Genomic DNA, 24,000 nt, shown 5'->3' on the forward strand with positions numbered 1-24,000 from the left:
ACAGCGCGTGTGACTACACTCACTGTCGAACGTCGCGTTTTTCCCTCAGGAAAAAAGCGAGAGAAGCAAGCTTCGCCTCTGCATCTGGCTGTCTCCTGCCTTAGGCCCTCCGATTGACTTCGTTTTTTCGCGTGTTTTGAAGTCGCGGCGAGGCCACGTTGGTGTGTCTGGTCTCTATGCGTTCTTGCCGCCGCGCGAGTCGAGATCGGCCTTCCGCTGTTTCTCTTCCCGCCAGAACACCGCTCTCGCGCGAGAGCGCTGTTCGGGTTTTCTGCCTTTCTGCGTCTTTGTCGGTTTCCGCGGTCCCCTTCCAGGCAGTCCTCCCGCGAGTGCCGTTCGCCTTCCCGCTGAAGAGCAAGGAAGAAAGGCCGTGCCGACACGTGGAGCCCACCCCAGGATCGTCCGCGCTGCGTCGTAGGGCGCCTCTCTCAGCTCGTGGAGTTCTCCGAGGTCTTCAGGGAGTCTCCTCGGCGCAGCTGACCGCACTCCTGTCTTTCTCAGGCCGCCTCGGCCCCACTGGCCCTATCTCCGCGGTGTCTCCGTGCCTCCGTGTCTTCCTTTTTTCTCTGTCTCTTCCTTTTCTGGCCTCTCTCCGCCCTACTTTCTGCTTCAGGATCTGAATCCATCATCACGCTCTCTCTGATTGTCTCTCTTTTATGCGTCTCTTGGTTTTCCGTTTCCTCTTTCCTGGGCTTTGTCTCTCTGCGTTCCACTCTGCCCCGCTGTCTCCCGAAACACACGCCGGCTCTCGCTGTTTCTGCGACTTCCGCTCCAGCCGGAGTTCCTCATTCTCTCGCCTCGCCAGTTTCGCTGCTTCGTGGCCCTTGGCGTTCCGGCCAACCTCGTCCCTTTTTCCTCTCTTTCTTTCTGTCTCTTTTTTTCTTCCTTTTGTCTCTCCCGCAACACAATGCCTGACACATCTTCTCCGCCCTGTCGGGGCGTCGCGGAGAACGCGAACACGGAGCGGGAGACGCAGGGCGCGGCCTCGGTGGAGGCGTCAGACTCTGCGCGTCTGTTCGCCTCGCCAGAAGCTTTCCTCGCGCGACGGAAATACTTTGAGAGCCTCGGCCTTTTGGACGGACAAGAGAGAGCGCGCGAGGAGACAGACTCCGAAGGCGAGGAGTCGGTAGAGTCAGAAGAAAATGACCCACAAGAAGACGATGACGAAGAGGACGAAGAGGACGAAGGAAGCGAGCGACTTCTGCCGCCTTGTTTCTGCCTGTTCTGCTCCTTCGCGTCCCATGATCTCCGGCGCACTCTCACCCACATGCGAGAGCGCCACGCTCTGAACCTGGAAGATCCGCGAGGCCAGTGGCATCCACACCGAAGCGTGTCGTCCCCTCCCCAAATCTCACATCCTTCCACGTCTTTTTCGACGCTCGGCTCTCGTGTGGAGCTGCCGCCTCTGGATGCCTACTACCGCATCGCGCTGATCAACTACCTGCGGAGACTCGGCCCTTCCCCACACGAGAGACTGCAGGCCTTTTCGGAAGCGGCCAGAGGGGAGACCAGAGGCGACGCCTTGGCCGATGCCCAGGAAGAGAACGCGACACACTTCGAGGCAGTCTCTCGGGCCTTCCTCGCTCTCCGCGCCGACGCCCCGTGCTGGAGAGAAGAACAGTTCCTCCGGCCCAGCTGGGTGGAGGATCGCCTCCTCTGGGAGGGATGCGACTCCGACAACTCTGAGGAAGAGAGTGGAGCGAACCTCGCGAAAAAGGAGAAGAACGGAATCGCTGGACTCGCTGGGGAAGGCGCTCGGGACGCCCAGACGGCGAACAGCGAAAAAAGGGCGGAGAAAGAAGAAACACGCCAAGAATACGCATCTGAAGAAGACCGACAGTACTTTGCCGGGTATGCCGAGCTGTCTATACACCGCGAAATGATCAGTGATGCCGCGAGAACCGAAGCGTATCGTGACTTCATTCTCCAGAACGGAGGTAAGCGAAGACCGTGGTTTCCTTCTCCGCTTCGTCCTTTTCTTTCTACTCTTCTTCCTACGCTTCTTGCTTTCTCTTGTGCGCCGTCTCGAGTTCCTCCGCAACAGCTCTTCGCTCCTGGACTGCTCTGCGCTCTTGCCTCCCAGCGCCATCCGCCCGACAAATGTATCTACACGCATGCAAACCTGGAGATATATATGTGCATGTGGATTGAGGCACATACACGCAAATGTCCGCCTGTATATATGGCAATGTACATACAATGTCTGTGTGTATACGTATATATATATATATATATATATATATATATAAATGCAGAGAGACATTGAATATGAATATGCGCGGTTTTGTGGTTTTGATGCTTGCATCTCTTTCGGTGGCCCCACGATCCCCTTTTCTTTTTCGGCATCTTCATTCTGTTCCTTGTTTCTTCAAAAGATACAAAAATCTGCACATTGGTGTGTCACCGTGCCTGTCCATCTAGATACAAATATATATATATATATATATATATATGTATATAGATTACGATTGTGAGACATGTGGCGCGATCCACAAGCATTTGTTTTGCATCTGAACGTTTCTCTGTTTCTGTCTCTGCTCGTCTTGGATTTTTTCTCTCTCGGCCTCTCTTTTCAGATTTGTTTGCGGGTAAAATCGTCCTTGACGTCGGCTGCGGCACGGGCATCTTGAGTCTTTTCTGTGCTCAGGCTGGCGCACGCAAAGTGAGTCTTCTCTGTCAGCTTTTTCGTTCTCTTTTTCTGGACGTTTCCCGTCCAGTTTTCTCTCAGTTCGCTCTCTGTTCGAACTTTTCAACGCCTTTCGCCAGTGCCGTGTGTGCTCTCCGTTTCCGCCGTCTCGCCTCGCTGTGGGGAGAGGCAGAAGAAGGCGAGAGGCCGCCGCGCTGGACGCCCTTGCTGCAACTGCATTCAAAAAATATCGGCCCGCATGCATGCAGACGTGGATCGTTCAAGGCGTAGATGCATGCAATTTGCCGTGTTCACATGGGTATCGGCCTGTTCATTTGCTTGAATTGGTTGGGCCGTACGCCCATATATATATATATATATATATAAAGACATTCTTACAGATAAATATATCTCAGTTTCTGTGGAGCTTTGGGGCGGGCAACTAGACAGGCACAGGACTGAGGAAGGCTCGCACAAAGAGGATCTCTGAACGAGGCGGTTCGTTCACGATTTTGTTCTTCGTTTCATGTCCTCTTGCACCCTCGCCCCCTCTTTCATACAGGGCGATGCTTCTCCTCCTCCAAGCGCAAAGACATACATATGTCTCTTTGTATGCGTACGGGGTTAGATTTGCATATAAACACGTCTACCCATGCGTGTACAGATACGCCATGCTCCTGTACTCGCGTAGTCACATATATGCATATAACTATGCATCCTTGTGTATATATCTATGGATGAGTTTAGCGAAGCTGAGCAAGAGCGAAATCAGGGTGTCTCTTTCTGGGCCTCTCGACGTGCTGTTTAGGTGATTGGAATCGACGGCGCTACGGGAATCGCACGTGTAGCGGAGAAGATTGTGAAGACAAATCGCTTCGATCACACCGTCCAAATCTTGAATGCCAAGGCAAGTCGCTTCGCTTTCCTTAGAACCGTCCATTTCTCTCCGCCCTCGCTAAAACAAAGGGGACTGAAAACGCCTTCCCAGCCTCCCAGTCTTCGTCTCCACACCTTCAAATGTATATATATATATATATTGATGTATACGCGTATTTATACGTGTGTATAGGTATTTGTGTATATATGTATATATTTATCTATGTATATATATATATATATATATATATATATATAAGTATAGCTCTCTATATACGTATGGCGTGATAGTTTCTTGCGTCAGTCTGTAAGTGCATGCGCAGATGTGTATGCTTCGAGGCGTGTGCTTAGTTTATGTGCGTTTTGGAAGCACGAAGCTGGCAGGCAGCTTCGCCTCCCAATGCCACACTGCGCCTGCGGATGTGGTGGGAAAGACGCGACTGTTTTCTTTCCTGTTCAGGTCGAGGACGTCGTTCTCGTCTGGGCAGACGAAAACAGTCAGAGAGTGGAAGCGGTGAGATGCCGGGGAGATGCTGCTTGCAGAAAACTCGCGGCGTCACCGAGAATCGACCTTTCTCTGCCTTTGGGCCTCCCTGTGTCGAACGATAACTACCTTTACCTATCTGCGTATATACAAACCTATCTGTACACAAATATGCATGTCCATCTACATCTCTGCTAACCTATATATATATGTATATATATTTATGTGTATATAAGTATGGATGGATATGGGCCTCACGATGTTCGACGGCGAGGAGAGAGGTGCGAGCCGTCAGTTGGGGCGGGCGTGTGCTTGTGCATATGTCAGGGTTGTTTCTTTCAGAGTAAATTTCGATGGTTCTGCAACTTACCACAGTCTATTATTCTCAAGCGTATCCGACTTAATCCTTAGCACCAACAGGTGTGTACGTAGTTGTTTCTGTACGTACCGCAATCGCCTTGCACGTTCGCATATATATACATATAGATGTATCCGCCTATACACATATACATACATACACATATACATACATACACATATACATATATATATATATATATATATTCATACATACACATATACATATATACATATACATATATATATATATATATTCATACATATACATATACATATACATATATATATATATATATATACATATATACATATATATTTCCTACATATTTACTCCTAGGTACTTGTATGTAATGATGTATGTAGACGCGCCTGTAGGCGCACGTGGACTGCACCTGCGTATTTATGTTGCGCCCACACGTGCGCAGATCCCTCGCGAGGAATTCCAGAAATCGCCTTCGAGGAAAGTGCAGGTGGACGTTATCGTCTCCGAGTGGATGGGCTACTGTCTCCTCTTTGAGTCAATGCTTTACACGGTGTTTCACGCGCGCGACGAGTAGGCGAGAAGGAGAAAGAGATGGCCAGATCGAAGAAGAGAGAGAAAAGGAGAGAGAAAAGAGGAAGACGGAAAGGAAGAGAGGGAAGAAGAAGCGCCAGAGGGAGGGAAGACGAGAGAGAGAGAGAAAGAGAAAAGAGAGCGGGGAAGAGACAGAAGGAGATGACTGTGAATGCGTGACAAGAGGAAATACACGACGCGAGGGAGATTGGAAGCAGGAAGAGAAAGGAAGCGACGGAGATGAGGACGGGAATGAACACGAGGGAACGGGGGCACGGAAGAAGGGACGCAACCGCAAGGAAGAAACAGATGGTGAACTGGGATCTGACTTGCAACAGCCGACGGAAAGAGCACAACGCAGAGCGCGAGATTCGACACCAGACGTAATTTCGTTTTCCTTTAGATCTTGAGAAACAGCGTCTCTTTGCGGATTTGCTCTGCCTCATTCCGTCCTGTGGCTCGGTTTTTCTCTGCATGCAGATACCTCAAATCGGACGGCCTGTTGGTGCCGAGTCGAGCAGTCATGGGCGTAAGCGAGAAGGGAGGGAACGATGGAATGTGTCGCTTATGCCGCGTTGTCACGCTGCGACTTCCCTGCTTTCTGGCGGCGCCTTCTGTTTCCCCGTGACTCCACTCACCACGATTGACGCAGATATGCACAGGATCACATTCCTAGCTGTACTTCTCTGGATATGCATATATATGCATAGATATAGGTGCATGTTGTATATAGATGCATATATATATATATATAACCATTTGAAAATGCCTATCTATGTACGTAGATATGATGGATAGGTGGAAGAGATTGTTTTCGTGTTTCGCCGACTTCTGGGTTTTCGGATTCCGTTTTTTTTTCAGGTTTTTGGCGCCGACTGTCACTCGCGGATCCAGCAGCTGCGAGGCCAGTCCTTCGAGAAGCCGATCTACGGCTTAGATTTTTCTCTGCTCCATCTGCCTGATTCTTTTCTTCTTCGGCACGCAGAAGTCGCGGAATTGCCGCGCGACTGCCTGCTGTCGGCGCCTTCTCCTTTCTGTCTCATCAATCTGTACAGTGCGACAACGGAGCAAGTCCAGAGTCTCAGAGCGCCGTTCTCGGTACGCGAGAGGACAACCGGTAGCGCCCAGACGCCCTGTGACGTAGCGTGCCTCACGTTTTCGTCGCTGGCCTCTCTGTGTCGGCTTCCCGTTTTGTGACCGAGTTTGCGTTTGCCGGCGTCTTTCGTCTCTCTCCTTCCTCTCGCTCTTCTCTCTTCTCTTTTCTCGCCTTTCTTTTTTCTTGACTGGTGTCCTTAAGTGTTGTTCTCTTCGTTTTAAAAAGTCTGAGGGGTGAAAAGGAGCAGACCGCGAGAAAGCGTCAGCGCCACACTCATAGACGTGCTTTCGTGTGCGCGGCGATGGCGGTTGAACGTCAAAAGGAAGTCGTCCAAGTTTCGGACAGGAAATGCTCGCAACGCACGCCGATTCGTTTCCTCCTCTTTTTCTCAGGTCGACTTCACTCGACGACCATCGTTCCTCTCGCTCCAGTCTCCCGTTTCTCCTTCCTCAGCGCACGCCTCTCCACCCTGCCCGACACTGACAAGTCTGCTGATCTACTTTGACTGTTTCTTTGAGAGAGCGCGCGAAGGCGACGCGATTTCGTTCTTCGAGGGCGCCTCGCAGGCTGTCGGCGACGGAACGGGACGTAGTGAACGGCCGGGCGAGAAAGAGACACGGGGCAAACACGCAGGCGACGCATGCGCCGGCGATCGCGCGCATGGAAGACTGCCGGAGGGAAAAGAAGGCTTCTTCTGTCTCTCCACCTCGCCGCTCAGTCCGGTCACGCACTGGAAGCAAACGCTGCTGCATCTCAGGGTACGCGACAGGGCGCGGCAGAGAAGAAGAGATAAAATCGAGAGAGGGAGGGGAACAGATAAAGACGAAAAGGACAGGGGGAGCAGAGAGCACAGAAGGGGCGAAGAAAACTGGGAAAGAGGAGACCCAGAAGAAACGTGGGACAAGAGGAGAGAAAAAAAGGAACCCTTCTCTTGCTTTGTCTTTCCGTCATTAGATGACCCGTCGGCGTTCTCTGGTTTTTTTCAGGACGCCCGTGGAGTCGGAGTGGCGTTAACTCCGCGCTGGGCAGTTTGCGCCGGAGAGCAAACGGAGACAGGCGCACGACGCACCGCGCCTGTGGAGAAACTGGAAGGTTATTTGAGTCTCAATCCCGATCCCGAACGCAGTCGAAGTCTCGTTCTGACAGTGGAAATGCGGCGCTTGCCGTTTCACGATGACAACGGAGAGCCGCAAGTTGCTGCGTGCGTCGTCAATTCCTTCTCTGTTGCATAGAGAAGACAATTCCCATCCTGGTACTTCAGGCCGTGCTGCACGGTAGCAAATGCACTCGATGATTCTGGAGATCTAAACGCGAGATACTCGCAGGTGCGCGTTCGCCGATGTCTCTTGCCCTGCGCTCTCACTACATGACGCCCCTGTCCTTTGTGCCTCAACCCTCCCCCCTTTTTTTCCTGTGGAAAACGCATCCCTCATTTCACATGTATGTACATATATCCGTGCTTGTTTATACATATCCGCACGTGTGAAAGCGTCCATATATATATATATATATATGTTTGTGCATGCGTGTGTTGCTTGCATTGGTATACCTTCGTTTTTTGTGGTGTAGAAGGCGCCTTTGCATTCGTTCCGTTCTGTGGAAAACCATTTCTTGAGTTGATGCGAGCGCGCCCCGTCTTGGTGCGGCCTTCCCAGTTGAGGGAAGCAAACTTTTGTTTCGGTGTGGCAAGGTAGCGCGGATAAGAGAGATTCGTGGTTTCGTTTGTTTCTTGCTGGGGCTGAAACTGGCGCACAGCTCGAACGAAGGCAGTGCTCGAACTGGGGCCGCTCTCGGTGGAGGTTTTCTCGCGTTTCTGAGAGGCATGCGATACCTGCGCCTCCCCTGTTTATATGTATTTACAAACATTGATATATATATATATATATATATATATATATATATATATATATATATGGATATATGTTGTCAGTGTGGATGTATACATTTTCATGAAAAAACAACGCGCTGTCTACCGCACCCACTCGACAGTCTGAGATCGCACTGTCTAGACTACCAATCTACTCAATGCGATCGCGCCTTTCGATTTTTATCCATCTAGGATATCGGGGGGAAACTGGCGACCTGACCAGGAGCGTTCGCTTCACTTTCTCCCCCGAGTTTCACCCAACCTCCAACGTGCACTCTGTAGGTGTTCACGGCGGTGTGTCGCACGGCCAGAGCATGTATTTTCACGGGACAGAAGAAAAGAAAACTTCAGCGAAAGGCATCCTTTCTGCCGATCTCTGCACAGACACACACCACAGACCGCGCGTATAGATAGATGTGAGCGCACTCGCCTCCCGTCTCCGCTGCCGTGCAGAGAGAAACGGGTAACTCGCGTTGTCTGTTGCTTCCCGGCTCTCAAAGAGAAGGAAAGCGCGGCTGAGCCTGGGACTGTTCGTTTCCTTTTTTCGCCTCTCACGCGCGAGGATCCCTCGGCGTGAGTCGCAGCCCAGAAAGGGTGTCCTGCAGGCGGGAGAGTTTGGCGAGGAGAGCGCAGCTGCCTCGGGGACGCCTCCTTCGCTTGCACAGACAGGTCTATACACCTCGCATACACCCGAGCGCTCACTCGGCGCGCCGGCGGTCGACGCAGAAGAGCCGTGTTCTGTCGTTTTTCCCCGGGCTTTCTCGGTTTTTTTCTGAGATTGTCTTTGAGCTGGCGAGTCGCTTCCTCTTGCCCAAGAAGAGCGCGCAGCCCTCGCGTTCTCCCTCCGAATGCTCCCGCGACGCAGTCCTCAGTTTTGGCGCTGGAGGCCGCCTTGCGGGTCCGATCGCACATAACGGCGTTTGAAAGCGCCATTTCCGTAACACTCTGTTTTGTGGCTTTCCTTCCGTTTGAGTGAAACGCGAGAAGGCTTCTCCGTGCTCACTTTCCGTTTTCCACCTTTCTCGGCTCGCAGCGCGGGTTCATGCAGCTGGTAGCCGCGCGCGCTCACCTGCTTTTCCCGGGACCGCCCGCTTGCTTCGTTCCACGGAAAAGCGCCGTTTCCTGCAGAACCTACACATCCAAAAAGACGTGTGTTCTCTCCCTCAGATAGGAAAACGGCCGGCCCTTCCACGCCCTCGAGTGCGCCTCCCGGGTGTACGTACACCGCGAGCTCCTAGCTGCCTGTGGAACATCGACGACGGGAGAGACTCGGTTCCCCCGTGGCACTCCCGCGAGTTTCCGTCTTTCCACTGAGGAACGTCAAGATTTTGTTTTCTGCGCTCTTCTGCCTCGCCGTCGTCGTTTTTTTGCCTCTCCAGAACTTTCTGGCGCAAGAGCGGAAACCGGAGAGCCCAGCGGAGCCTGCGCAGCGATCGCCTCTCCCGCTCCCCCCCTTGCGCGTTCTTCTTTGTGTGCCTAAGCTGCTGTTCCCCTGGCGCGTGACGAGCGAAAAAAGGCTCCACTCAGACGCTCTTCTGCGTTCTCTTCCTCTCCGTGCTTCGGCGTTTTTAAAGGACGCGTTGATGCGTTGTTCACCCGCGCTTTTGCCTTCTTCACCAGCTCAGCCTGCGCTCTACCGTTGTTTTTACTCTCCGGTCTTTTGTCTCTTCGGTCTCAAAAGCAGCGTTGGAAGCGAAGGAGGCGAACGAGGAGATGGATGTGCGCCTTCTCTGCTGCGTGTCTCCTCGGCTGTCGAACACCGCTGTTTTCCACTGCAGCGGGAAAAAGTGAAGGCGCGCCAGGGCCGTGAACTGGAGGCGTAAGGAGAGCACCTCGCGAGGAAATCCGAACGCCTTCTCTCTCTGGGGCTGTGCAGCGGGTGACGCAGACACCCGAACGGCGGAACGCACAGAGAGACAGAACGTCGGCGCGTCCGAGATACGAACTGCGGACAGAGAGACACCAAAGACGGTCTCTCCGTGCTCGTATCTGGTCTGAGACTTCCTTCGTTCCCCCTCGCTCTTCGGCGAAAGCAGGGATTTCTTGCGTCTCGACGTGCTTCTCGAAAGATCTCTCGTTTCCCCGCTTTGGTCCGCTATTTCTTTGAATATCTCCCCCGACCTCTCCCTCGTTCGGATCTCGTGCACTTTTGCTCTCCCTGTGGCTCCTTGCTTGTCTTCGCTTCGTCTGTCCCCCCCCCCCCCCTCCCCGTCCGAGAGGCGTTCGCCCCTGCGAGAGGAAAAGTGTCAGTAGAGACAGGTGGACACGGAAGGATGTCCCGCCCCAGTGTCCGTTCGTAAATGCGTTCCTGCTTCAGTCTCCTCTCGCTTTCCTCCTGCTCTCGAAGCTCGGGCCGTCTGTCGCTAGGTCGGCGCTCTCTTCTTTCTTCTGTATGTCTCTCGTGTGCTGTCATTCATCCAGCTGGCCCTTTCTTCTTGTTCCCAACCTCTTGCTCGTCCTTCGTGGCATCTCCCTCGCCTTCTCGAAGCTTTCTCTCCTCTCTTTTGCCTCGTCTATCTGACCCTCTGGATCGTCGTAGAGGGCCCGTCAGCACAGATATTCTTTGTCGCTTCTCGTCCTGCGCCCATTCGCCCAGGTGCCGACGTTTCCTCTCTCTGAACGCATCTGTTGTTTCTTGTCGCGAAGATGCCGCTGAGTCGCTTCATCTGCCGGAAGGCGCGCGCGACGGCGCCGCAGACACGGCATGCGCCTTCTCAGCTCCCGTCCGTCGCTCCGAAGAGCGAGACAGCGGACGCAGCTACGTGCGGAAGGGAGACAGAAGGCCCCGCGGAGGATCGTCGCGAAGGCCAGAACCACGCGGAAATCGAAAAGGCAACGAGCGGCACCAACGGGGCTGCGCCCATCTCCACAGCGGAGAGCGACGGGGTTACCGCGAGTCCCGCGTCCAATCAACCTCTCCTGAGTTCGGGTGTCTCGGCTGAGCGTCCGGATGCTTCTCACACGGAAGCGGAAAAGGAACAGACGGAAGACCAGGAAGAGAGAAAGACAGAGAAAGCGGAGAACTCCGAGGCGTCTCCTGCCTCTCCGAGCCCCCGTCTGATTCCGCCTGAAGGTGCGGCGGAGGCGTCTCGGCCGACGCCCGACTTGGCCAGCTCAAAGGGCGAGGAAGGGCTGGGTGTACGTACAGGCGAGAAGGACGAGAACGCGGCGCCCAGCGCCGAAGGTGCCTCTTCCCTTCCTGCTCCAAACCACGAGACGGCCAAAGACAAGAACGCGGAAAAGGACGCGGAGAAGAACGTGGAAAAGGACGCGGAGAAGAACGCGGAAGAGAACGCGGAGAAGAACGAGGACAAGAGCTCGGAGGCATCTTCGCGCGCGGCGGCCGACGCGCCCGGCGGCCAGCCGGCACCTCGGGAGAAGCGCGACTCGCTTCTCTCCGCATCCGAACATGCAGATGGCGCATGCGTGGGCTGCGCGGGCGAGGAGAGCGGGCGGAGGCGTTCGGGGGTTGGCGAACAACGGACGGTGTCTCTGGAGGAGATTTTGGAGCGGAAGATGAAGAAGCTGGAGGCGTACATGGAGGAGGAACAGCTCTTCAAGGCCTTCTCCTACGTGTTGCTCCTCGAGCACCAAATCGACCATCGCCTAGCGATTCTGAACGCGACGCTCGGCTTGCCGTCTGTGGCGGGGCCTTCTCTGGCGAGTCTGTTCCCACCTGGCGAGCGGTTCCCCGACGAGCGGCGCGGGGACGAGCGAAAACTCGAGGAGAGCGAAGAGGTGCTCTCGGCGCTGCGGCCTGGCTCTTTCCTCCCCTCCTCGCTGCTGCTGAAGAAGCAAGAAGATCTCCGGAGTCAGCGGGAGAGTCTCCTCGCCTTCGCGAACCGCCTCGCCAGCAGCCAGCAGTTGAAGAATCTCTGCTTCGAGATGCGCTGGGCGTTCCAGATGCTCGGGAACTTCCACCTGGACCACTTGCGCCAGGTCTGCGAGGAACCGCGCCTCTCCGTGTGCGACAGTTTCTGTTCGCTCCCGCGCTCCGCCTCGTGCGCGTCGCAGTCCTCGACCTTCTCCTACTTTGGAAAGACTGGCGGCGAGAAGGAGCGCGAGGAGAGGGGCGAGCAGGCGACTGGGGCGAGCGCGCCCGCTGCGAAAGGCTCTCGAGACCTCAGCGGCCGCCTGTCCATCTCCGGAGGCGTCGCCGGAGAGCGCGGCGACACCCGCGACGAAGACTCCATGGCTGCGGGGAGCGCGCTGCCGGAGCGGAAGCTCAGCACCACGAAGATCAAGCAAGGTTTCCGCAACATGAGCCGGAAAATGAGTCTCTCCCGAAAATCAAGTGCCGCCAGACGCGCCAGCGTCAAGAAAATCATCACCGCGAAGAAAGTGCAAGACGACGAAGGGTGGATACGCGAAAAAGGTAAGACGTCCAAGAAGAGAGAGGGAGAGAGAAAACGCAGGCGCAGAGGAGGGAGAGAGAGGAAACACAGGCGCAGAGGAGGGAGAGAGAGAAAACACAGGCGCAGAGGAGGGAGAGAGAGAAAACACAGGCGCAGAGGAGGGAGAGAGAGAAAACAGGCGGAGAGGGAGACTGCCGAGGGAGGGTATCTTTGCAGCGGCGTATACAGTGGAAGAGGTCAGGAGACAGGAGGAGCGATGCATCCCTCCGTGTGGAGGGGAAAGGCTCTGAAAGGATTTGCGCACGAAGGCGAAGAGGAGACAGCTCAACACGTGCCTGGGGCGCTGCGAGTGCCCGTTTTTCTTGAGCCACGCGTGGTTCCCCCTCGCGCGTGTCGGCCTGCAGACCGCCCCTTCTCAAACCGTGGTCTTCCGCTGTCTGGCAGCTGTTTCTGTCTCCGTCCTGATGTGTGCGTGTGTCTGTGCGGAGTATACACTCTGGATCTCTCTCTGTCTCTTGCGTTTTTCCGACGTGCAGGCCGTTACCTGGATCTCGCGTATCGCGTCGAGAAGGACTCCTCGGTTTCGATCAAGGTGCGCGGGAAGTTGCCGTGCCCGTTGTTTGAGGTTTTGTCGATTTTGAACGAGACGGATCTGGCCGGGACGTGGGCTCCGTTTTTCAAGTCGGCAGAGCGCGAGGTTCAGTACACGAAGGCCTCGCAGTTGGTTCGGCAGGTGTACGACTATCCGCTCTTGGGGGCGAAGGAGACGCTGATGTTTTGCGTGGGGATCAACGCGCTGGAGGAGGCGGGGTGCGTGATTATTTTCTGTCGGTCTCCCCCCGAGAACGCGGCCGAGTTCCTTGGGCAGCCGGTGCCGGAGAAGCGGAAACTCCTCCGCATCCAGTCGGCGGACCTCGTCTTTCTGCTCTACCCTATCGCCGAGGGGCGGCAAACGACGCTCGAGCTCTACGGGCGTTTCCAGCACGGACTGCGGTTCGTGCCGATGAAAATCATCACCTTTGTTGTGAAGAAAGTCGTTCGCGGGATGTTTGTCGCGATCGCGCGGCAGTGCCAGTGCTTCCAGAGCGGACCGTACAAGGAGCGCGTCCAGAACAACCCCGCGTTCTACTCCTGGATGCGAAACAAAATCGAAGATTTTGTCCAGCAACAAAAGCAAGGCACCGTCCGAAACGCGGAAACCATCAGCCTCGCCAGCTTCAACTACGAGGACTTCCAAGACTAAAAAGCCCACCAAGCGTCCGACCGGATAAAAGGAGCAACCCGTCGCTCCATGGACAGATATGGATGCACACATCGGTGGACAGAATTTATCTGGGTGGAGCGGTGTAGATAGAGGTGTATAAAGACAGGTTATATACCTCTGCACGTTTGGAGAGGAGCGTTGGATTTTATCGGCAGAGAGAGTGAACTTGCGGGAGACGGAACGACGGCGAGCTAGAAGAGAGTCGACAGCAGGCGTCTATCGCTGCGCCAGAATATTTGTGTATCTTTCGACAGGCTTCCACGAAGGCCAGGCGTGTGTAGACAGCCACCGAACTGAGAGGGCCGGCCTCTCGAAAAGCGCCGTCTGGGCAAGTGAACTCGATGCACTATATATATATATATATATATATATATATATAGGTACACATACATTTTGTGACACACATTTACATCTCGTATTTACACTCACGTTTTGTTACATACATACAGACAGTTTGTTTTATATAAATATATAAATATACATTGCCACCGAGGTGAGGAGAGCGGTGTGTGCGAGTCTTTCCTGTTTGGACTGAAATGCCAGGGGTGCCGTGTGTGTGTCGTGAGGCAAGTTGTAGCGAGAAGGCACGTGTTTTGAACAGGGAGAGAGGGCAACGCGATTTTGAGTTGTTAAGCGCAAAGAGCCGGGAAAACTGAAAGAGCCGGAGTTTCGCAAAGAGTATTCAGCAGAGACAGCTTGAGAGGAACGGATTCAGAAGAGGAATGACCGGTCATGGCAACCTCTCCGCGGATTCGAAGGGACGAAAGATGTCTCGAACGAGAGAATCTTTTCCGGTTGCGCCGGAGGGGCCCTGCGTGGAGAAAGGTTTCTCTTCACTACTTTTCAAACCCTCTGAAAAGACGAGAAACACACAGGCTCGAGCTTCTAGCTGGAACCTCAGCCGCACGATCTCTCTGCGTGGCCGCGTGGGGTGTCGGACGCCGCACGCCTAAGGTGGATAAATGTTTCCGGGCGGTTTTGTTACTCTGTGTTTGTCGTTTCCTCTGGACACAAGTGAGGAGCGAAGAACTCTCGCCACGTGCATCGGCGCTTCTGCGTGCATGCAAAACCCTTGGGTGTCTCGACAATCACTGGATTCCAAAGGAAAGCAAAAAACCAAAAACTTGCCTCTCACCGAACTTCCAAGCTGCACACTCCCCCACCTATATACACACATGGACATATATATACATATATATGTATTTATAGAAGAGTAAGTGAGCTGTCCTTATTTATGTACATGTACCTCTGGAATGTGTGATCCGTCGAAACGGGCGGTGGCTGGATATCTGCGCCGTTCTCGCTTTCTTGAAGTGTCGTTAGTTCACCGAACGCTGGCGATCGCGAGCGGCAGCTGAAGAAGCAGTTCCTCGTTCCTCTCCTGGCAAAAAGAGGCGCGCGCCCTGGTGCACGCCAAAAACTGGCAGCCTTGGTTTGAAAAAGGAGGCGTCTCTGCCAATATACACGCGAACAGATACATATATATATATATATATATATATATATATATATATATATATATTGCTGTAGAAATGGAGACAGGGACATACCGGTGGAGAGAGAAGCATGCGGAGACAAAGCTGTTGATACAGAACGAGGGCAAGCAGCAACAGAGAGATAAACGCTTGTGCGGTCGGAGGCGTAGTTGACACTCCTCACAGGAGGAACCCGAGAGGCAGAAAAAACGGGGCAGAAAGGCAAAAGCGAAGGAAAGGAATCGCCACGACGGAAAAAAAACGGAGACACCTGTCCACTGGAGACGAGGAGACAAAACAAACGTGAAGATACGGCGAGAATCTCTCGAGTAACAGTGCGCCTTCTGCTTCATTCAGGTGTCTTTACACCTAACCCTCCCCGTGTCTCCTCGAGTGCATGTACACCCCAAAGAAGCGTAGATGGCGTTGGGCCTTCACTGAGAGACACAAGGCCCCTGCCCCGACTTCTCGCTGCACACTCGAGGTTTTGTGTCCACCCCTCTCTCCGATCTTTCCCCGTCTCTTTCTTTTCCGTGTTTCCCCCGCTTTCTCTGTCTCTTTCCTCTCTACAGTTGCTCAGTCCTTCCCTTTTTTTCCCTCGGCGCGCCGCCTCCTGTCTCTGCGCTTCCATCTTCTCGGACAGTGCGGAAAAAGGCGAAAGGGGCCAGCAGGAGCCGCGAACGCGCGGAGAGCAACGCGCCCTCAGCGTCGGCGGGAAAAGCTCGAGCGAAAGGAGACGGTCCGTGTTTTTGACTTGCAGAAAACTGGAAAGCGCTAGCAGGCCTCAGAGAAGAACGCGGGGCGAGACACGAGCACGAGAGTAAAACGAAGAGTTATGCGAGGGCCAGAAAGCAAACGCTTCACGCCACCCTTCAAGCGAGCGTCTCAGCTCTTGCGGGCGTTTCTTTCTCTAGAGCAGAACCGAAGTCGCTCCAGCAGTTCCCATGGCGAGGAGAATCAACCCTGCTACTGCTGCCGGGTGTACATCGCCGTGGGGTGCCCACTTCTCCCAGAGTGTCTCCACTGTCTCTGTCGTCGCGCCTTCGTGGTCTCTTCCCCGCTCTTCTTGCTTCCTGTCCCTCGCGCCTTCCTCCTCGCCCATCTCGCCTTCCTCTTCGCGCACGAGGGCAAAATGCCTCGCGTAGTACGTCCCGACGCTCACGCCGGCGCGTCTGACCCGCGCTTCGTTCTCTCCCGTTCCCTTCTCCTTCTTCCCCGTTGTCGCCGCTCGCGGGCGCAGCGGGTACATGCTGTCGGTGGCGTGGAGGGTGGACGCTGCGGCGAAGAACTCGGTGAGTTTCGTGTCCGCCAGGGATTTGTCGAAGAGCTCTGTCCGGGCGGAGGCGGTCGACATCAGTTGTTTCCGGGAGTAGCTGTCGAGGAGTTGCTGGAAGGTTGCCGGGGAACTGGAGTCTTTCACGGACTTCTCGAAGAACTGCAACGTGTAGTACGTCCACCGGTCAATCACAGCCACGCCGAGGAACCCGTCAGCGTGGTGCGAGTAGCTACTCTCCTTCGGCCCCGACGAGGCGAGGCCGAGGACACCCGGCGTCGTGATCGCATCCAGCAGGGTGCTGCCTTGGCACGTCTCGGCAATCAGAAGCATCTGTCGAAACCGACGCTGCGCCTTCATCTGCGCGACTGCGTCCGCGAGGTCGACGCTGGAGATCTCTTCCCAGTCCTGGAACTTGAGAAAGCCGTCGCCGCCGTGCCCCGACAGGTAGAGCAGCACGTTGCTGTTGGCGTCGGTCAGGAGACGCTTCCCGCGCGGCGTCGCCGGATTGTGTCGGCCCGCAAGCAGCTGCAGAAGGGTCGCGACTTGAACCTCGTCGCCGCGGTAGTCGACCTCGACGCTGTCCGTCGAAGCCTCGCCCTGGGCGTCGCCGGCGCCGTACAAGTTCAAGTTGCGCGAGTGGTCGTTGAAGATGCGCCCGGGGAAAAAGTTGCGGGGCGAGCAGGCGTGATCGTCCGAGAGCATCAAGATGATCTGGCTGTCGGGGATGCCCAGACGCTTCACTGTGTGGTAGATGGAGAGCGCATTCGCCGTGTGCCGGTAGTTGTACCAGTACCGGGACGTGTTTACAATCACTGCCCAGTTGTTCCGGAAATCCCCCGAAAAAAACGAAGACAACGCAGGCGTCGAGGCGGAAGCAGGAGAAGGAGAAGAGGGAGAAGGCGAAGAGGGAGAGGAGGCTGCGCAGGAGAAAAATGAGGGTGGCGACGGCAAGAGAAGCGAGAGTAAGACACAGAAAACGACAGAGAGACGGCGAGGGGAGTGGACGCGAGAAGAGACAGAGAGCGACGCGAAAGAGAACTGAAGAGGTAAAAACGCGGGCCTGGCCAAGTGCGCCGACGAGGGGAGCGGTTCGGACCGCGGGGCCTCCCGGCGAGGAAGAAGAGGGACAGTCTCCATCCTCTCGGAGACTCTGGAGGTCTGCGCACCCGCCTGACTCTCTCTCCTGAGGTGACAGCGCGTTCAAACTCTTAGACAACGTCCCTTCACGCCTACGCACAGATCTTTACGTTTTTTCCGCTGACACTGAGTTGGGTGTCGAACTGAAGAACTTTGTTTCCACGGCGATTCTTCCGGGTGCCGTGTGAACGGAGAAGGCCGAGAGATACGAAGAAGGCACGACTTTGACGCCTGTGTGAAACAGATTTCCAATCGCTCTTTCAAAGCTGGTGGAACGCAGAAAGAAACTGTAGAGCAGGAAAAGACGACAGGGAAAAGACAGGGAAAAGAGTAAGAAGACGAGTTATCACGGTTTTTCGAGAAAACGCGGACAACAGAGAGAAGACGGCGCACAGCTGCAGCCTCCCTGCTATCTCACCAGGCCTCGCTTCGATGAAAGCCTGTCTATATGGAGAAACAGCATTCTTGAAAAACGAAAAGATTCCAGGAAACAAACGCTGAAGAAGACGAGCGAATGTAAATCTCGACTCGCCTCTCACCCCCCCGTTTGTGTGTGCATGCACGACAGCTAGACGAACGCAGGCCAACCAGCTTTTTTCCCCGCCTCCACAACTTATCTTCTTGCACTCCAGTATATATATATATATATATATATACATATATGGTTCTTTCTCTTGCTTCCTCTTTCTCTCTCTACACCTCTCCTTCCCTCGATTTCTCTTCCCTTCTCTCCTGTCTCCTTTACCTCGCTCTCGTTTTCACTCGACCTCGCTTTCTATCGCTCTCTCTCCACCTCCTCTCTGTCTGTCTCTGTATCTCCGTCTCTTTTTCTCCCTCTATCTCCTCCTCTTCCTCCCTCTCTATCTCCTCCTCTTCTTCCCTCTCTATCTCTGTATCCCTCTATCCATCACCCTCTCTATCTCCTCCTTTTCCTCACTTTCTCTTCCTCTCTTTCTGTCTCTCTCTTCCCCGGTGTCTATCTCCCGCTCTTTCTCTCTTCATCTTCCTCTGTGCGGTTCCGCTCGAGCAGATCGTGTCGTCTTCGCTCGAAAGACTGTGGGCGAGATTTGGGCGCGTCGCGGAAAGTTCGGGAGACACTTGCGAGTGCCCATGGTTTGTTGTGGTGGCCGCACTGCCTCTTCTCTTCGCTGAGGTGGAAAAGGAGAAACTGGAGAGGAACCCAACGCCGGCGGCGAATCCAGTCCGGATTGTCGTTTTCGACCGACACTTCGGAGTTTTCGCGTGTTGAGTAGCGCAGAACGTCTTCTTTTAAAGAAAGCTTGAAAGGCTTTTCCAGAGAGGAAGGCTGTTTCAACTTTCGAAAAAGAGCGACAATACCAAAATAATTCCAGTTTTCACCTCCACAGCACTCCGTGTGAAAATGAAACTACACACACATCTATCTCATGTAGTCCAAGTTAATCTATGGATATGAAATGTTTATCCAAATATATAAATATATATACATATGTATATATATATATATATATATATATTCATTCGTGTATGTGCATTGATGTCCACATCTATTTGTATTCGTATGTATTTGCAAATGCCTCTACAGGTGACACTTAGTGTATGTATAAAAGAAAGAGGCCTTCTACAGGGCGAGTAAGCCTATGCCCGAAATTTGATTCAAAGATGCATGCGGACGTCTTTAATGAAGCTCTGAAGCGTACGACTCTCTCACGTCCTATATATATATATATATATATATACACATATTTCAATGTATTCATATCTCCCAGTGCATGCCTGTAGATGTCTATCGCGACGTGCATGCACAAAGGGGAGGTGCCTTCGAGATGGCGATTACATTTAGGCGCGGGTTGAAGGCTGTCCCAAGGTGAATGCAACAGCTTGCGTCGTGGCAAACATCAGAAAGAGGAATGCTCGCCGGCAGCACAGAGAAAAGAGACTTGTTCGGAAACGAGGAAACTGACACAGACTCTCAGTTCTCCTCTCTGGACATCGACGTGTAAATCTCTCCTCAAGTGCCAAGTTTACTACGTATTTACAGATGTCCTGTATTCGTATTCTCCGCGCGCATATACACATATATGTATATACAAATAGGTTTTGATACCCTCTTCACGTGCATTCATATATCTGAATCGCCCTGCAGAACCTTTTCGCGCATGTGTGTCTTGACGTTAGCCGAGCGCTCCCTTCTGTAGCAGCAGAAGCCCGGAAGGGAGAAACTCAGAGAGCAGCCCAGCCCAGAGAGGAGTGAAGAGGGCGTCTTTCTCTTCCTGCCTCTCCCTCAGTCGTTCCGCGTTTTCGTTTCTGTCCCTTTAAGGGCAGTCTCATTGGAAACTCGCTTTTCTTCGCTCGAGCTCTCGCGCCTGTCTTTGCTTCGTCAACTGCCCGACTTCGTACTCTGCACCACGCGAAACGCAAACACGCATAAATTTTATGTCGACCAAAACAGACACACAAAAGGATGGAGATGCACACGTTTCAGGATGTGAAGCGAGAGATATAAATATCACTGGAAACCTACGCATGGGAAATATCGAAGAATATCTATACGAACAAAAAAGGGTCACTCATGTGGCTTACCAGCCCGTTAAGTGTGAGATCATCGCATATAACGGTATGCTGAATGTAACGGTACAAGCTGGAAACAACGGACTCCTGAGTACGAATTCCGCAGCGCAAGTCTTTATCTGGGCATTCGGACGAAAGGTAACATATACATATATCTTCTCCACATTTCCTTTCTCGGTATCCACAGACATCTGTAAAGTTGTAAATCGATATATCCTGGGTGCATTCACGTTGACAGGATACGCCGCGATACGTTTGCCGCGCCCCAACACTCCGCTGTGGGTTGTGTGAATTCACAAGAGCGCCCATAAATATCTGTGCAAATGTACAGGCAAGCATCTCGAGAGACATGCAGCTACATCGCCACTTGTCGTCGTTGGGCGCAAGGGCAGAGGTGTGAAACAACGATCGACAGGCGTTCGTGCATGTGCAGAGAGGCGTTTCCTCTGAAAAAAGCGACGCACCTGTGTGAACGCCACTGGAAAGGTGGAGACAAAATCGGGTGGGAACGCAAAGTGGAGAGCGCAAACGCCGCAACGACACAGAGAAGCAACGGCAAAAGGAGTCTCACCTGCATGCATCTGTCCGCATGCAGCGTCTATCGCGGATCCAATAGTGTGCCTGACGAAAAACGCGGAAAAGAGACAAGAAAAGGGAAAGGAGAAGATACAGTTCTTCTCTCCTCAGCCTATCCCCTTCTGTAAGAGACGGTGCATGTTTTCTTGTCTCTGCTGTGTCCAGATGTTTCTCGCGTTCCTTCGCCGTTCCTTCTCTCGGTCATTGACTTCGTCTTGCCGCTTTCCTGTTTCCCTCTCGGCTCGGATTCCTCTCAGTCCTCTTGTGCCTCACTCCGCTTCCTGCTTTTCGTATTTTTGCTGCTCGGCCCTCTTCGGCTACCAACTCTTCCTCGTCTCGCCCTTTTCGTGGGCTCTCTGGTACATTTGTGCTCTCTGTTCACTCGTTGTCTTTCTCTTTTCTGTTTCTTGTCGTTTTCCCCTCCCCTCGCGTGTGTCTGCGTTTCTATTCCCTTCATTCCTTCTACGCCAGGAACACATCCTCCATGTCTCGCCTTAGCGTCTCTTTGATCGCTCTGTCTCCATGGCCCGCCACTGCCGCACGCCGAGGCCCCGGGGACCGAAGAAAAGGCAGAAACCCCGATTTCTCTTTCTGGCTGAAGATCACTCAGCTAATTAGCGACACGTTTGATATGTTTTCGAATCGATCATTTCTGCTTCGTGAGAAAAACGAAAACGAAGAGGGCGACCACGCCTCACCTGCGAGAGACTGACAAATTCAACTTCCGCAGCAGATCCTGGAGGCACAAAGCGAGGAAAACGCGCACAGGCATGCAGCCCCACTCAGACGCAAAAACAGCCTTGTTGGAAGATCACACACACCGGTAGCGATGCGTCAAGACCCAACAGGCCTCCATGAGGAAACCGCCGAGACACGAAGCTCTAGGATCAATCAGATACACCAGTCTATATATATATATATAGGAGTTTGTCAACACATGAATTCCCGCATGAACAGAAGAGGTACCTGCACAAATGTCGACAAATATATATATATATATATATATAGATATAGATATTTGTGCAAATGCACGTACATACAAATGTGTGCGGAGCTTTACACACACAGAAAGGTATACACATAAGGATATGTAAACAGATATGGACACATAAAAAGTGCGACACGAGAGGTATGGTGCGTAGCGAGAGTTCGCGTGAGAAACGTACCACGTGTGGCCTGACAAGGAAGGACTCTTTGAACGGAAGCAACGAGGACAGGGAGTTTCGCATGAGATGCTCCGGTGCATGAACGCTCTGCAAACATGCAAAGCTTCCCTTTCCGTCCTTGCCTACCGTAAAATGATTCACTTCTGCAGCGGACGGCGACTGCATGCTGGGCTCCACTCCTTGGGCTGCGAAATGCGGCAAAAGCGTCCGGTAGGCAGGCGACAGTCAAACCCCCAAAAGACACGCGCCCCGAAAACTCGCGATGCTCCTACACCACAAACGTCCCTACATAAGTCGGCATGGAGGGCGAGAAACAGATAGGGAGGCAGAGCGGTTGACGCGTTCATCGGTAGATCTAGACAAGGACAGAATATTAGACAAAGAGACAAATATATATATCGATACGTACACTCCTAGACACAAGCAGTAAGGACGCAAAGTAAACATGGATAGATGCATATATATATATATAATGTATATGTATTGATGTATACGGAATTCAGACGAAAGAAGTGAGCAGCCGTCAGAGAGTTGAAATTGCGAGGACACATGCCGTGGGCTGTTTGCTCGTACCTTTGTTGTAGGGGATGACATTGACGTGATAGAGGTGCCGAGTGGGTAGGCGTCTCGCGCGTAGCAGCGCGGCGAGTGCGCGCGCATGGTCATCTGTGTCGTTGCGGCCTACGGTAAAAGAAAAACGGAGGAAAAAACGAGGCAAATGGAACAAACTAAGACGCCCCTTAGACGCAAAAAGAGAAACAACTGGACGGGAAGGGATGCACGGATCTCACGCCGCCCAAACGCAGGACGGTTGCAAGACTCGCGGGCCGCACGGAAACATGCGTATCAACAGCGAGGCAGAGCGAGACGTCCATGAGCGTCGCAGCAAGAGGACTCGAGAGAGACAATGAGCGACACGAACGGAACAAGCATCCGCACGAATGTCAAAAGCAGTGCGCGCAAATACAGCCAAAGCGACAGGGGGGGACACACAGACGCAGAAAGAGGAGAGCGGAAGAGGGATCGAGAAAGTGGAGAGCGAGAGAGAGAGATGGAGCGGAAGGTTGAGAGTGAGACCGCGAGGGCGATAGAGGACGAGAGCGAAGAGAGAGAGAGATAGGGAGATAGAGAGAGAACGCGAAGACGATAGAGTGAGACAAAAGGCGCGTGCGATAGAGAACCAGAAAGGGAGATTGAGGAGGATGAGGAGAGAGAGGACGCGTGGGGAAGAAACGGGAAGCGTGAACCGACAGGAAGAGACAGAAGCGCCAGGGGAAGACTGGAGGCGGAGAGCGAGGCACCAGTAGCAAGGCGGATTCGTGCAGACAGCACTTTAAAAGTCCACAGAGACACAGTTCGAAAAACAGAGACGCCGAGCAAACAAATAGGTTCAACAAACGGCTGGCGAGAGAGACGAACGGATAGGGGGTACGTGATACAGAGTGAATTGCCACAAAAGCCGACCTGCACATAGTTAAACATATATGTATATATATACATATATGTATGCCAACCCAAGACCCTAAAACCTGAAGATAACGGGGCAGAGAGGCGCTGCGAGGGCGGCGCCTTCCCAACGCAGGGAAGTGCATGCGGGTTGGGAGTCTCGAGGGCGTGCTGTTACACAGGAGCTATTTCGCACACATAAGTGGACATTTTGTCCGCGCGGGATTCTTTTGGAAGTAGCGTTTGTCAGCAGTTGCGTGAGGCGCGCAAACACAGAAGCTGTACCTTTGATGAGGATGTACGAAATCCAGATGCGTCTGCCGGTCTTGGCGAGTCTCTCATCGAGGAGGTCGAGAACTTCTTCCATCGGGAACATGCGATTAGCTGGGACCTGAGGAGACGAAAAACGTAAGCCGCGAGAATGCATCTGCATGCCGTTCCGCTGCGTCTCCTCTGAGTGTCCGTCCTGCTCTCCGCGAACGTTCTGTCCCGTCGTGTCAGTCCACCCGGCTGCAAAACTTTGGGGAATCCCCTCGCACCAGGGCAGACTGCGGTCTCGCTGCGCGCAGCCGCACACTGTGTCAGCTTGTCAGCTCACCACAGGCGCCTGGTTCTGTCTCTCCGTCGACGCAACATCTAAACATCGATCGCGAGAAATAGAGAGACAAGAGGTGAAACGACGGACAGATACGAGTGTAAATGGATACACCCAGTGACGCAGTTGACAGCACATGTGAACGCTATCGGTAGACGGAGCGCCGCACCGGGTATTTCCGCAGATAGGTGCGTCTACGCCTCGGCAAGGATGAATTTACAGAGAGGTCTGTCCACAGTGCACAACCTACCTCAGTCATTCACATATATATTTATATATATATATATATAAATAGAAT

The 24,000-nt window shown here is 53.3% G+C and overlaps 4 protein-coding genes across 4 annotated transcripts; 2 read left to right on the plus strand and 2 right to left on the minus strand.

Annotated features, from left to right (window-relative positions):
• Window positions 1-907: 907 nt before the first annotated feature.
• On the plus strand, window positions 908-7,227 carry NCLIV_007500 (conserved hypothetical protein; the record flags this gene model as incomplete). Its single annotated transcript, XM_003880261.1, has 8 exons — window positions 908-1,937; window positions 2,577-2,662; window positions 3,963-4,016; window positions 4,772-4,899; window positions 5,380-5,428; window positions 5,761-5,997; window positions 6,388-6,753; window positions 6,982-7,227. 8 exons carry the CDS (start codon window positions 908-910, stop codon window positions 7,225-7,227), a joined length of 2,196 nt encoding a protein of 731 aa, XP_003880310.1.
• Window positions 7,228-10,508: 3,281 nt separating this feature from the next.
• Window positions 10,509-13,460, plus strand: NCLIV_007510 (conserved hypothetical protein; the record flags this gene model as incomplete). The annotated part of the gene is made up of 2 exons (XM_003880262.1): window positions 10,509-12,237; window positions 12,754-13,460. 2 exons carry the CDS (start codon window positions 10,509-10,511, stop codon window positions 13,458-13,460), a joined length of 2,436 nt encoding a protein of 811 aa, XP_003880311.1.
• A 2,406-nt stretch (window positions 13,461-15,866) lies between these two features.
• On the minus strand, window positions 15,867-16,934 carry NCLIV_007520 (hypothetical protein; the record flags this gene model as incomplete). Its single annotated transcript, XM_003880263.1, has 1 exon — window positions 15,867-16,934. One exon carries the CDS (start codon window positions 16,932-16,934, stop codon window positions 15,867-15,869), a length of 1,068 nt encoding a protein of 355 aa, XP_003880312.1.
• A 2,741-nt stretch (window positions 16,935-19,675) lies between these two features.
• Window positions 19,676-23,483, minus strand: NCLIV_007530 (uvrd-like DNA helicase, C terminal, related; the record flags this gene model as incomplete). The annotated part of the gene is made up of 6 exons (XM_003880264.1): window positions 19,676-19,749; window positions 20,491-20,540; window positions 21,194-21,231; window positions 21,788-21,846; window positions 22,235-22,342; window positions 23,393-23,483. The coding sequence occupies 6 exons, from the start codon at window positions 23,481-23,483 to the stop codon at window positions 19,676-19,678; spliced, it is 420 nt and encodes a 139-aa protein (XP_003880313.1).
• Window positions 23,484-24,000: the final 517 nt, after the last annotated feature.

This window comes from Neospora caninum, chromosome III (genome assembly GCF_000208865.1).
Source record: "Neospora caninum Liverpool complete genome, chromosome III".
NCBI lineage: Eukaryota > Apicomplexa > Conoidasida > Eucoccidiorida > Sarcocystidae > Neospora > Neospora caninum.